Here is a 15159-nt window from a genome sequence, read left to right on the forward strand (position 1 = left end):
GTATAAGGCCACACCTTGTATAAGGACAGTGGTCAGGCCACACCTTGAGTACTGTATATAGGTCTAGAGGCATCATTTTAAGAAGGATGTAGAGCTGTTGGAATGAGTACAGAGAAGGGCAGCAAGATTAGTGAATGGAACAAAGGGTTGCTCTTACAAAGAAAGGCTTAAGTTTTGCAAATTATAGTGTCTGGAGACTAGGCACCTGTGAGGTGATCTGATTGAAGTGTATAAAGCCCTGAATGGTTTGGGCATGTTTAATAGTGATGGGATTCTTCCTCTTGCTCAGAATAATCACCTGAGAGGGCATAAATTCAAATTGAGGAAAGACACTTGTAGGATAGATGTATGGACGTTTGCCTTTAGCCAACTGGTGGTTGATTTCTGGAACAAACTTCCATCTGTCGTTGTAGAAGTTGATAGTTTAAACAGATTCAAGGCAGAACCAGACAAACTTTTGGAACAAGTGGATGTGTGAAATGAGAAGGGGGTGTGTTTTTTTTTTTTTGGCTGATGCTATATAAGCTTGCTTTCTTGCATCATGTGCCCATGCTAATGTTAATACCATCAGGACCTGGAGTTTTCTTAGCATCAAGATTCATGAAAATTCTTCTGACATCCCTCTGACGGAAGACCACAGGTATCACTGAATGGAGCATGGTGGGAGGTGTTTTACCAAGGTCATTAATACATGAGTTAGAAGAAATATGGGATGCACCATCTAGTTTCTGCAGAGATGGGCAAAAATTGCAGCCAATTGCTTTTGCAAGGGACCAGAATGCTTGGCTACCATCTGGGCAAGAAGCAAGATTTCTATTCTTAGCTTGTTCAAAATCTAGTTTGGACTGATTAATAACTGCTTTACAATGTTGCGAGCTTTGGTGTAGGTAGAAAATGATACTGAAGAATTGGAAACAAGCCAATCACGGTGTGCAATGTTCTTCTCCTGAACGGCCTTAGCATATTTATTGGAAAACCAAGGTTTAGATGAAGGACGAGATTTTAAAGTGGAGTGTGGGATAAAAGATTCCATTCCTACAAGAATAATTTCACGGACATGATCTGAGCAAACGTTGACATCAGAAGTTTTGATACAGTAATCCGACCAGGGAAAAGAAGGAAAAAAATCTCGGAGTTCATCCCATTTTGCATTCTTGTAATGCCAAACAACACTAGGTTGGGAACAGCCATGAGATAAAGGCTCCACTGGAGAAGAGACAATCACCAAGTTGTAATCTGAGGTGCCTAAAGAACCACTCACTTTGACCGTGTACTTAGAAGTGTTGTTTGTGAGAAAAAGATCAAACGTGTTGGCTGTATGGTTAGGATTGTCCGATATTCTTGTAGGTAAATTACAATTGGTGCAAGGCCATTAGTAATTGCAAATGTGTCAGCATCTTGACCATCTGGGTCGGTGAAACTAGAAAATGGAAGCCAGGTGGTGTTGTGAACATTAAAATCACCAAGGAAAATTACCTCACTGTTAAGAAGGTTGGAGTGGAGAAAAGTGAAGTTGCAAAGAGAGGAAGTTGACGAGCTCCAAGTGATTAGTGGAGTTGGGAGAATCGTAGAGACAACAGATGAATTTGGCACAATGAGGTAGAGAGATTTTAAGCCAGAAAAGATCGAAAACAGAAGATTCCAAGTCTCTGACAGGGAATATCGGAATGGACATATGCACAAGTAACCATCTTTGAGGCGAAAGAAATCATACAGCTAATAATTTGGGTAACTGAGATGAGCAGTAGTTGAATCAACCGATAACTGAGATTCTGTCCGAAAAATTACATGGGATTTAGCAGACTGCAAGTGGAAATGAACTAGGAAGAGTTTGGGAGGTTTAGATCTTTTCGCATACACACTACTCAGACTCACTTCAGTCACTATCTGGCAGAATAGAGGTAGCATGATTATACACTAGCTGATCCGGAAGCCTCCTAAAAAGTTACCATAGGTTCGGTCTAGTGTACTAACTAGCAGCCAGCCTGCAAACACCGTTTTAGAGCTGTACCCTCAAAATGTAAGGAAGATTGGATCTCGCCATGATGTCCATCATAACCTCAAAAATCATCAGTCATACTGCATGATGGAACAGATGGGGAAGGGTTGACCGGAACTTGGCTCTGGAGACTAAACTTGGGTTCCACCACTTCAAGCCTCCAATAAGAAAAGTTTTGGTATTGCACCAGTTGATGAGAATCATCTACCACCTAGTATTGCCTGGTAACACAGAGGGGTGGTATTGCTCTTTGTGGTGTGGGTGCCACCCCTCGATCCCTTCTTATGTTGGTTCGCACATGGGTGGTTACCCACAATGTGCTTGGGGTTTATACCCAGGATTACTAACAGTCCCACCATCGTGAAGGTGCAGCAGAGGATTTGGCTGTCTCAGACTGTACGGACTTAGCTGAAATGGGGTCCACTTGACTTGAGTGTCACCCGAATATCAGTTCCATCAGCGTTTTAGACTCCCAGGTAGCAAGTACAGCGTGTCTGCCATATCTGAGAGAATGTCTGTGACAACCTTAAGAACCAAGAAAGCCATGGAACTCCAGAAAGCCATGTTTCTGAACACCTGTAGTATAGTAAGTTTCTCAACCAACAACAACAATAATAGTAACTGGACATATCCAACTACCCATGCACTTGTTACTAGTACCTGTCACATGGGGGGAAAAGAAATCCCATAAAAGAAAAAAGTTTTCAGAATAATAATGTATATTAACATAACATCTCATTAGAAATGAAGGAATATATTATTTTTTTTATTTTAAACTATTTTTACTTTGCCAGTCAGATAAACTTTTAAATTTTGTGTTTATAATTGTACTATAGTTTAGTCGTTGATGCTCTCAAGCAAGTTAGTGGAGACAGAAAATGCTTCAGAATGATTGGCGGTATACTAGTGGAAAGAACAGTTAAAGAAGTTCTTCCTGCAGTAGAATCCAACAAAGTATCGGTAAGTAGACATTTTTAAAGCAGAATTATTTAGATGTAAATAAATATTGTATGGATATTATTTGGATATCCATATATTTTTGGAAATTTACTGAAATGGCTAAGTTATGAATATGAGAAAAATAGCACTGCAAAATTAAGTTTGTAATAATTGACATATGATGGGTTTACGTGAATGATTCTTTTTCCATTACATGTTTGAATCTAACAAAAAAAATAAAATGTTAGTATTTTTGAACATGCCAGTAGCTGTGTTCATGAGTGTATAGTTTATTACAATTTATTTGCATTTGCACATAGCGTACTTTAATTTCTGTGTATTACAGTAAAATTTTAAAAAAAAATTACGTTTGTACCATGTACGCACGAAAGATGTTTTATGTGAAAACATCTTTGACGAAAATGCGAAACGCAACTGGTACCATCCACTGGTAAGTAACAGGCATGAGTCCACTACTTACTGGTGAACAGTACCAGTGGTAGGTCAAATGTCAGTAACCCTACTCTTTATCCTGAAAGTGATAACCAATTTATAGGTGCAATGCCACAGTGGCAGCAAAGATCTTCAACTTCTTACTCCAACTTTGGAGTAAGAAGTCCAACACTGGAAGTGTTGTAGGAAGTGCTTCAGAATGATTGGTGGTGTACTAGTGGAAAGAACAGTTGAAGTTCTTGCTGCAGTTTAGTAATAGCCATCCACCAATTAGAAAACTTAAACTTGTCAATGATATACAGGAACTTTTCTAGCAGGGATAAGGAAGTGATTATTCCCTTTTATAAGGCAATGGTCAGGCCACACCTTGAGTACTGTATACAGGTCTAGCGGCCTAATTTAAGAAGGATGCAGAGCTGTTGGAACGAGTACAGAGAAGGGCAATAGGATTAGTGAATGGAACAGTGTTGCTCTTACAAAGAAAGGATTAAGTTTTCCAAATTAATGTCTGGAGACTAGGCATCTGTGAGGTGATCTTGTTGAGGTGTGTAAAGCTTTCATTAGGTTTGAGCATGCCCAATGCTGATGGGATTCTAACTCTTGCTCAGAATAGCATTAGCATTAGTAGAGGCATTTGATGCAAGAAAGCAAGCTTATGCAGCATCAGCCAAAAAAAAAAAAAAAAAAAAAACCACTTCCACTTAACCCCTCTGTTGTTTCCAAATACCTGTCCAGCTGAGCCTTAAACTTATTTAGGCTATCAACCTCCACCACAAGGGATGGAAGTCTGTTCCACCAACCAACCACCCGCTGGCTAAAGGCAAATTTCCTCACGTCTATCCTACATCTGTCTTTCCTCAATTTGAATTTATGCCCTCTCAGGTGATTTTTGTGAGCTAGAGGAAGAATCCCATCAGCATTGAGCATGCTTAAACCATTCAAGGCTTTATACACCTCTATCAGATCACCTCGCTGGTGTCTAGTCTCCAGACACTGTAATTTGCAAAACTTAAGCCTTTCTTCGTAAGAGCACCCCTTTGTTCCATTCACTAATCTTGTTGCCCTTCTCTGTACTCGTTCCAGCAGCTCTACATCCTTCTTGAAATGAGGCCTCCAGACCTGTATACAGTACTCTAGGTGTGGCCTGACCATTGCCTTATACAATGGAATAATCACCTCCTTATCCCTGCTGGAAAAATTCCTGTATATCATTGACAATACTCCATGAGCTACTCTTGCAGCCCGTCTGCACTGCTCAGAGAACTTCATATCTGCCTGCACAACCACTCCCAAGTCCCTTTTATTCTCTACCACTGTCAGTGTAGTACCACAGAGTTGATACGTTGCTCTGCGGTTGCTGTTTCCCATGTGTAGTACTTTACATTTGTTAAACTTCATTTGCCACCTCTCAGCCCATCTGCTCAACCTTTCCAGATCCTGTTGCAGCAGCATAGTGTCAGTAGTGTCCTTAACAACCCTGCCAACCTTTGTATCATCTGCAAACTTGGACATTAAGCTTGATATACCATCATCAATATCATTTATAAATACAGAAAACAACAATGGACCCAACACTGAGCCCTGAGGGACTCCACTAATAACATTAGTCCACGATGAGCAGTGTGCATTGATTACCACTCTGTCTTCTCCCCATCAACCACCCCTTTATCCATAGCAGCAATTTGCCTTCAATGTCACACTGCTCCAATTTGTGTAGCAGTCTTCCAAGTGCAACAGTATCAAAAGCCTTTCTAAGATCCAAGTATATAATATCAAAGTTATTCCCTGCATCCAGTTCTTTTGTGACTGCATCATAATATCCAATCAAGTTGGTCAGGCAAGACTTCCCCTTAACAAAACCATGCTGTGTCTGAGCTATAACTGAAGTCTTGTCTAAATGATCCTGCAGTGCTTCTTTAACCAGTGCCTCCATTAATTTTCCTGGAACAGAAGTTAAGCTCACAGGTCTATAATTACTTGTGTCAGCCTTTGATCCTCCTTTGTGAATTGGGGTCACATTTGCACATTTCCAGTCTATGGGTACCTCCCCTGAGTCCAAGGAAGCTCTCATAATTATGGCTAAGGGTTTGCTTACTTCCTTTGCTGCCTCCTTTAATATAACTGGATAGATCCCATCCACCCCGAGTGCTTTTCTTGTGTTTATCTTCAACAGTTTCTCCTCCACTTTACTCCCAGTTATTTCAAGATTCTGTAGCTTACTGCTAGAGTTGAATACACCTCTGGCATTCCCCTCGCTGAATAACTCCTCATGTGTGAATGTCGATGCAAAATATTCATTTAGTTTGTTAGCCACCTGAGCAGGATCATCAACAGTTGACCCATCAATATCAAGTGGACCAATCTGATTCACCCCTTCCTTCTAGAGTTTACATAAGTAAAGAACTCTTTGCTATTTTTCTTTGCATCCCTTGCCAAGGATTTCTCGTAATCTGCCTTCGCCTGCCTAACCTCCTTTGTAACTTGGTTGCATATCAACTTGTATCTACCATAGGCTTCTGTGTCATTTGTTAATTTGTAAGTATCCCATGCATTTTTCTTCTCTGCCATATGCCTCATTAGTTCATCTGACATCCATTTTGGCCGAAACCTTGAACAATATTTCCTAGTTGGTATGTAAAGTCTAGTAGCTTCCAAGATAAGTTCTTTGAATGTTTCCATTTTGAATTTGCTGTTGGTAACATCATCAGTTGGTCCCACTGTATAGAATTTAAATACTGTCTCAGTCCATCGTAGCCGCCTTTACGGAAGCAATAACCCTTCCCTTTACCCCTAATGGTAGTTACCTCTTTGAGTAAATCCCACTTCAGCACACTGCAATCACTGCCCCCTAGTGGTTCATTTATCTGCCGATTCTTAATGCATGAAGAAACTGCTGATAATCAAATCACGAGTATTACTCCCTCTAGTTGCCTCCAGAACATGCTGATGTAGAAAACAATCATCCAATAAATCCACAAAAACCCTGCTAGTGTGTGAGTGACCAGCCCCCACATTCCAATCAATATCTGGGAAATTAAAATCTCCCATTATAAGACTCTCTGATTCACTGGCCCACTCTATTTCCCTGTACAGTTTCTTATTATACTCATCAGTGTCATTAGGCCTATAGCACACTCCTACTCTCAATTTTGATCTCCCAATGCTTATGTCACACCAAACTGACTCAACACTGCACTGTCCAGCGATGTCGACTGGCTTCACTTCCTTGGTTTTTATGTGTTTCTTAACTAATAGCATAACCCCTCCCCCCTTCCTATCCTGTCTATCCTTTCTGTAGACGTTGTACTCCCCAAATTGCAGTTCTGCATCCCTTATATCTGTGTGACACCACGTCTCTGATATCCCAACAATATCTGCCTTTGATGTTTTGAGCAATACCTCAAATTCATCAAATTTGTTTACTAAACTCCTAGCATTGGTGTACACGCAAGTATACCTGCACCTGTTTCTATTCTTAGCTACCCTAACACAACCCATGTGTTTACTTGTACCGCAATGGCTCCCAGCAGTCTCTGAAATATCATGTATCTTGTTTTTCAGGCTTCTGCTCATTCTAATAGAAGCAGTGCAAGAATTTCTTTCACCTCTGCCAGTGGCTACTGTCAATCTATTGGTCTTTGTCTCCCCCCCAAGCTAGCAGTTTTCCGACCCACCTAACACTGCCTCGATAGCATCAGCAGATATTCTTGCACCCTTTCTATTTAAGTGTATCCCATCCCTGTAGAAGCAATCTCTCCTGTTAACAAGTACAGTCCAGGCTGAAAAAAATTCTACCCCTTGAGCCTTGCACAATCTTTCCAGGGCCGAATTGATCGACAAGGCTCTCATCATATACTCCCTCCTATCGTGTCTGGGCAGAATTGCAGACACTTTCAAATTCAACCCTAATTCTCGGCTTTTGTTCAACAGTGACCTGTACTTGTTAAGTAATTCTTCTGGTCTCCTACTCTTAATATCATTAGTGCCAACGTGTACAACTATATTACCTTTTGTGCTCTTAAAAGATGATATTCGCTCCACAACGTCATCCGAAGTGCATAGAAAATGATGACTTTGTGAAAAAATAACAGTGCATTTATTAATGATTGAGGAATAAATAAAGATTTATTCATATAACTGCATGAATAAATCTTTATTATTTTCATATAACCAGACTAATAAAGTTTCTACCATTTTAATGAAATGTAAATATCTATATAGTCAGTTGAGTATAAGTTTGTGTTGAATCTGTGTGAAGACTTTTTTAATATACTTTCAGTTCTTTTGATTGCAAAAGATGTTCTCTCTAAAATCAAGTTGATAAAAAATATGCAACAAATTTTAAATAACTTTTAGAGTCAATTTATTCAATTTATTGAATAAATTTTCAATTTAGCTCCATTAGTTTTGGATTAATAATTCTTACTGAAATCTACCCTTCCAGTGAGAACATCTTTTGTGTATATGTGTCAAACTTAACACACATGTCTGGTGTTTTTATTGAAATCCTCCAATCTTATTTGGAGATAGGCTTATTGTATGATTCATGCAAAAGAACAAAACTGAAAGTTGCAGATAAATGGAACCAATAGCTTTGGGTATGTGAAACTGGTTTGATTTTTCTGAGGAGATCATCTGACAACCAGTACCAACCAATTATACGTTATTATGGATTCCTGCTTCTCACATACACTGGTGTTCAAAGAAAGTGCATCACCCCTTAAAATTGTAATTGTCATCCGAATAATGTATGTATATGGCAGTATTTCTTACAGATTGCATCAGCGGTTACTTTCAGCTATATAAGCACGCTCTGCAAGAGTTGCAGTCATTTCCTTGCTTGTGTCAGGACAGCGAGTTATGTGCAGTTGATGCCATGAAGAAAGAGTGCCATTATTGCTTTATGTGAGGAAGAATGTTCTTCCCATCATATTGCTTGTAGGGTGTCTTGTAATCAGTCGACAGTGAGTAGATTTCTTTCCAAACTCAAGATTACTGGTTCTGCTGTCATTGGATACCTGGTCCCAAAAGAAGGGGATGAATCAGATTGGTCCACTTGATATCGATGGGTCAACTGTTGATGATCCTGCTCAGGTAGCTAACAAACTAAATGAATATTTTGCACCGGACACAAACGAGTCTTTATGCCAAAACAGAACCGCGTTTTGAAGCACTTATGCCTTAAAAACCATAAAGCTTCTTTGAACTGAAAAGAGAATGGGAAGAACGTACAGGAGTGGTAGCAAGTGCAGTAACAGTCAAAATATGCCTCCTCAGAAATGGACTTGTAGCCTTTCGTCCTAAGAAGAAGCCCTCCTCACACAAATAAAAAAGGCCCAATTAATTTGATGTAAGGAGTGTGTCAAATGGACCCCCGAACAGCGGAAGTCAGTTATTTTCTCGAATGAGAAGAAATTCAACCTCCATGGCTCTAATGGGAGACAAATGATTCGCTGTAGACGTAGTGAAGAATACCATCCAAACTGTATGGTGTCTACAGTGAAATTCTCTACCAGTCAAATGATATGGGGGTGCATTTCGTATCGCAGAGTAGGTCACCTGCAGCTTATAAAAGGTTCCGTAAATGCCATTGGATACCTGGCTATATTGGAATGCAAATTGCTGCCAACCATTAGAGACCATTTCAACCTGCCAAGTAACTGCATCTTTCGGGATGACTCTGCTCCTTGTCATCGGTCGAACAGTGTAAGCAAGCACTTTTGTAGTTACTTTCTGCATTAGAGGTTTGACAGTAATGTGTTTACATTTGTTACAGGTGAAAAAAATGGTTGGAAGAACGGTCCATTACAACTGTTAGCTGGCCAGGAAACAGCCCAGACCTGAATCCTATAGAGAACTGTTGGCATCGTGTGGGATCTGCACTTGCCAGAAAAACCAAAGGCCCTTCGTGACTTCATAATTTGTGTTTGGAATTACGAACTATCAGTTGATTATCTTCAGAAATTGATCTTGCCAATGCCTCAACGGTGTGCTGCTGTCATCAGGGCCAGAGGCAGTTTAACTAAATATTAGTTTGCATCTGGTGAACTTTTCATTTTGTTTTCCATTTAAAATGATAAACTGGAGCAAATTTGAAGGCTTCTGATAACATTTCAGCCATAATTGTCATGTTTACCAAAACTGTTGTATAAAGGTTGCAAATGCTAATTCTGGAATATTTTGAGAGCACCTGTCAAATATTACTTAGCTTTGCCTTAACTATTAATAAATATCTTTTGTTTTTATTTCTATTTGTGATGCTAGTCATTAATGTAACATACCATCACAAAAAGGGTTAGAAATGTGAAATTCCTAGGTGATGCACTTTCTTTGAACAAGTGTACAAAACTTGTATTTTTAAATATTAAACCTTTGTTTGCCACTTCTGAGGCCATGTGGTTAATTTTTCTAGTTTTTATTGCAGCATTATAATCCAGTTTCTGTCATTAACCATTGCAATTTTTATATCATCTACTTACTTTGACATTAAACTTGATGTCTTCAATATTGTTAATAAATATTGAAAACATATTGGACTACCCAGCACCAAACGCTGAAGGATTCCATTAATAACATTAGTTCAAGAAGAGCAGTGGCCATTAATAACTGGTCTCTACCTTCTGCTACTCAACAATCCCTTTATCTTTGTGTAACCGATCTGTTGGGAAATGAGATTGGGCAGATTATGGCGTATACATAGCCTAGGCATTCTATAGAATACATGGATTCTGCAATTTGCTGGTAACATACTTATTTTTTAAAATTTTGATATACAGTGCACACCACTTATTATAATCATGGATAATGTTATCACGTTTATAAAGTCCTGATTGGACATTACAAATGCATAGAAAAAGACTGTTTATTGTAATCAGGCTTAGGGGTTATATAACATCCTGATTTTTTCATGAACTCTGATATGTTCCCAGAGCAGTAAAGCAAAAGGCTCAAGCTAATGGGAATGCTGTGGCTCAGGGGAGAACTGAGGGGGAGCAGTTGCCCTCTGAATCACAGCCTTTTAAGATGCATTATTTGCTTGATGTTTGTGGAGCAGTCAGGTATGGGACATGATACTGCCATGGGGGATGCCTTTGTATGTGCGCGATGCAAGGAGTGTAAGGAAATCAGCAGACAACTCAGCGTTGTTATGGGCCTATATGAGAGCTTGAAGGACAGGGTGGATGCCCTCGAAGGATTACAAGTGAGGGGCCCATCAAGCTCTCAGCTGCCCACACCAATGCCAGAGCTTGCACTTGGTCATCGTGCAACACAGCGGCAACCCCCAAGGCAGAATGCGCTGGTCCCAAAGGAACTAGTAGTTGTTGGTGACTCTATTGTCAGGGAAACATGCTTTGTAAAAAGGATAGGTGGAACAGGACCAGGGTATGTCTGCCAGGGGCAAAGGTTGATGACGTTGTAGAGCGGATATCATCTTTTAAGGGCACAAAAGGTGATATAGTTGTACACGTTGGCACTAATGATATTAAGAGTAGGAGACCGGTGGAATTACTTAACAAGTACAGGTCACTGATGAAAAAAAGCTGTGAATTAGGGTTGAATTTGAAAGTGTGTGCAATTCTGCCCAGACATGATAGGACGGAGTATATGATGAGAGCCCCGTTGATCAATTCGGCCCTGGAAAGATTGTGCAGGGCTCAAGGGGTAGAATTTTTTTCAGCCTGGTCTGTACTTGTTAACAGGAGAGACTGCTTCTACAGGGATGGGATACATTTAAATAGAAAGGGTGCAAGAATGTTTGCTGATGCTATCGAGGCAGTGTTAGGTGGGTCGGAAGACTGCTAAATTGGGGGGATACAAGGACAAATAGATTAACAGTAGCCACTGGCAGAGGATAAAGTGATTCTTGCACTGCTTCTATTGGAATGAGCAGCAGCCTGGAAAATAAGATGCAGGATATTTCAGAGACTGCTGGGAATCATGGGGCTACAAGTAAACACATGGGTTGTGTTAGGGTGGCTAAGAGGAAGAGCAGGTGCATGTATACTTGAGTGTACACCAGTGCTAGGAGTTTAGTAAATAAATTTGATGAATTTGAGGTATTGCTCAAAACATCAAAGGCAGATATTGTTGGGATTTCAGAGACGTAGTGGTAGATGACTTTCATCAACCAATGAAATACCACCACTTTGCTTATTGGAGGCTTGAAGTGGTGAAACCCATGTTTAGTCTCTAGAGAAAAGTTTCCGGCATCCCCCTCCCCCCCATACTTCTCCTTAACCCATGCACGGTACTAAGTACTATAGGTTTTGATACCTTTCGTGTTTGGGGTTTTCATAAAAAAAAAATAATAAGACGTGATGTCACACAGATATAAGGAATGCAGAACTGGAATTTGGGGAGTACAATGGCTACAGAAAGGATAGGAAGGGAGGACGGGTTATGCTATTAGTTAAGAAACACATAAAATCCAAGGAAGTGAAGCCAGTCGACATCGCTGGACAGTGCAGTGTCGAGTCAGTTCGGTGTGACGTAAGCATTGGGAGATCAAAATTGAGAGTAGGAGTGTGCTATAGGCCTAATGACTCTGATGAGTATAATAAGAAACTGTACAGAGAAATAGAGAGGGCCAGTAAATCAGAGAGTCTTATAATGGGGGATTTTAATTTCCCAGATATTGACTGGAATTTGGGGGCTGGTCACTCACACACTAGCAAGGCTTTTGTGGATTTATTGGATGATTGTTTTCTACATCAGCATGTTCGGGAGGCAACTAGAGGGAGTAATACTCTTGATTTGATTATCATTAGTGATTCTTCATGCATTAAGAATCTGCAGGTAAATGAACCACTAGGTGGCAGTAATCACAGTGTTCTGAAGTGGGAGTTACTCAAAGAGGTAACTACCATTAGGTGTAAAGGGAAGGGGTATTGCTTTCGTAAAGGTGACTACGATGGACTGAGACAGTATTTAAACTCTATGCAGTGGGATCAGCTGATGATGTTACTAACAGCAAATTCAAAATGGGAAGCATTCAAAGAACATATCTTGGAAGCTACTAGGCTTTACATACCAACTAATAAATATTGTTCAAGGTTTAGGCCTAAATGTATGTCAGATGAACTAATGAGGCATATGGCAGAGAAGAAAAATGCATGGGATACATACAAATTAACACGTGACACAGAAGCCTATGATAGGTACAAGTTGATCTGTAACCAAGTTACAAAGGAGGTTAGGCAGGCGAAGGCAGATTACGAGAAATATTTGGCAAGGGATGCGCAGAAAAACAGCAAAGAGTTCTTTACTTATGTAAACTCTAGAAGGAAGGGGATGAATCAGATTGGTCCACTTGATATCAATGGGTCAACTGTTGATGATCCTGCTCAGGTAGCTAACAAACTAAATGAATATTTTGCATCGACATTCACACATGAGGAGTTATTTAGCGAGGGGAAAGCCAGAAGTGTATTCAACTCTAGCAGTAAGGTAGAGAATCTTGTAATAACTGAGAGTAAAGTGGAGGAGAAATTGTTGAAGATAAACACAAGAAAGGCACCCGGGGTGGATGGGATCCATCCAGTTATATTAAAAGAGGCAGCAGAGAAGTAAGCAAACCCTTAGCCATAATTATGAGAGCTACCTTGGACTCAGGGGAGGTACACATGGACTGGAGATGTGCAAATGTGACCCCAATTCACAAAGGAGGATCAAAGGCTGACACAAGTAATTATAGACCTGTGAGTTTAACTTCTGTTCCCGGAAAATTAATGGAGGCACTGGTTAAAGAAGCACTGCAGGATCATCTAGACAAGACTTCAGTTATAGCTAGGACACAGCATGGTTTTATTAAGGGGAAGTCTTGCCTGACCAATTTGATTGCATACTATGATGCAGTCACAAAAGAACTGGATGCAGGGAATAACTTTGATATTATATACTTGGATCTTAGAAAGACATTTGATACTGTTGCACATGGAAGACTGCTGCACAAATTGGAGCAGTGTGGCATTGGAGGCAAATTGCTGCTATGGATAAAGGAGTGGTTGAGGGGGAGAAGACAGAGAGTGGTAATCAATGGACACTGCTCATCGTGGACTAATGTTATTAGTGGAGTCCCTCAGGGTTCAGTATTGGGTCCTTTATTGTTTTCTGTATTTATAAATGATATTGATGATGGTATATCATGCTTAATGTCCACGTTTGCAGACGATACGAAGGTTGGCAGGATTGTCAAGGACACTACTGACACTATGCTGCTGCAACAGGATCTGGAAAGGTTGAGCAGATGGGCTGAGAGGTGGAAAATGAAGTTTAATATTGACAAATGAAAAGTACTACATATGGGAAACAGCAACCCCAGAGCAACGTATCAACTCTGTGGTACTAAACTGACAGTGGTAGAGAATGGAAGGGACCTGGGGGTGGTTGTGCAGGCAGGTATGAAGTTCTCTGAGCAGTGCAGACGGGCTGCAAGAGTAGCTCATGATGTATTGTCAATGATATATAGGAATATTTCTAGCAGGGATAAGGAGGTGATTATTCACTTGTATAAGGCAATGGTCCGGCCACACCTAGAGTACGGTATACAGGTCTGGAGGCCTCATTTCAAGAAGGATGTAGAGCTGCTGGAACGAGTACAGAGAAGGGCAACAAGATTAGTGAATGGAACAAAGGGGTGCTCTTACGAAGAAAGGCTTAAGTTTTGCAAATTACAGTGTCCGGAGACTAGACACCAGCGAGGTGATCTGATAGAGGTGTATAAAGCCTTGAATGGTTTGAGCATGCTCAATGCTGATGGGATTCTTCCTCTAGCTCAGAATAATCACCTGAGAGGGCATAAATTCAAATTGAGGAAAGACAGATGTAGGATAGACGTGCGGAAATTTGCCTTTAGCCAGCGGGTGGTTGGTTGGTGGAACAGACTTCCATCTTTTGTTGTTGAAGTTGATAGCCTAAACAAATTTAAGGCTCAACTGGACAGGTATTTCGAACGAACAGAGGGGTGAAATGGGAGTGGTTTTTTTTTTTTTTTTGGCTGATGCTGCATAAGCTTGGTTTCTTGCATCAAATGCCTCTGCTAATGCTAATGCTAATGCTAAAAATCATTATGAAGTTATTGTTATTTAAATGTAAGTTATAAGAGTCTACTAAGTTCTCTAAAAAAATCATTATGAAGTTATGAAGTAAGAATTGCGAATGGAGTGCTGCATACGTGCGGCTCGAGAATAGTTCGAATTAGATAAACGTTGAAATTGTTGCGTTTAAAATAATAAATGATTTTAAAAATATGTTTCTTTTCTTTTTAGCCGCACCTTGTAAAACAATCATTCAAGAGAAGGCAAAATTTTTAATTCTGTGTTTGCAAGAGAAAAAAATCTCATTTGTTGCAGCACTCTCGGCATCCCTTTACAACGCACCTTAAACAGAGAGCGCAGTTCACAGACATACTATCACAGAGACATATATTTTACGTAATATTTGTAGATAACCCTGACTTCATACATTCTGTAATCTCGTAAAGTGAGGTTATCAACGAAGAATTATCGCTGAAGTCAGTATCCTTAACAGGAGTCAGGTAAACAACCCAGCGAAAAGAAAAAGGTCAAGAGGAAAACAAAGCATGATGAATCACAGAATAGAAAAGATTCTGATAAGATAAATATTGTTTGAAATGCGTTTTACAATTAAAAATCAGGGGCAGAGGATGTACAGAACGAAAATTACCATAAGAAGAACTGGAAATGACGTCAAGGCTTCAGTATAGGGACCGAAAAGTGAGAAAAGTCAGTTCCATCAAAACTATTCTT

The 15159-nt window shown here is 40.0% G+C and overlaps 1 protein-coding gene across 1 annotated transcript in view; it reads left to right on the top strand.

The window, feature by feature from the left end:
• Positions 1-15159, top strand: part of Pfdn2 (prefoldin 2) — a 46464-nt gene that overhangs the window by 11193 nt on the left and 20112 nt on the right. Inside the window, exon 2 of the mRNA XM_090381985.1 lies at positions 2836-2959. Coding sequence (XP_090238111.1) covers positions 2836-2959 — 124 coding nt within the window. The remainder of the gene's footprint in view (positions 1-2835; positions 2960-15159) is intronic.

This window comes from Mastigoproctus giganteus, chromosome 9, assembly GCF_048544385.1.
Source record: "Mastigoproctus giganteus isolate SK-2022 chromosome 9, ASM4854438v1, whole genome shotgun sequence".
In the NCBI taxonomy this organism is placed as follows: domain Eukaryota; kingdom Metazoa; phylum Arthropoda; class Arachnida; order Uropygi; family Thelyphonidae; genus Mastigoproctus; species Mastigoproctus giganteus.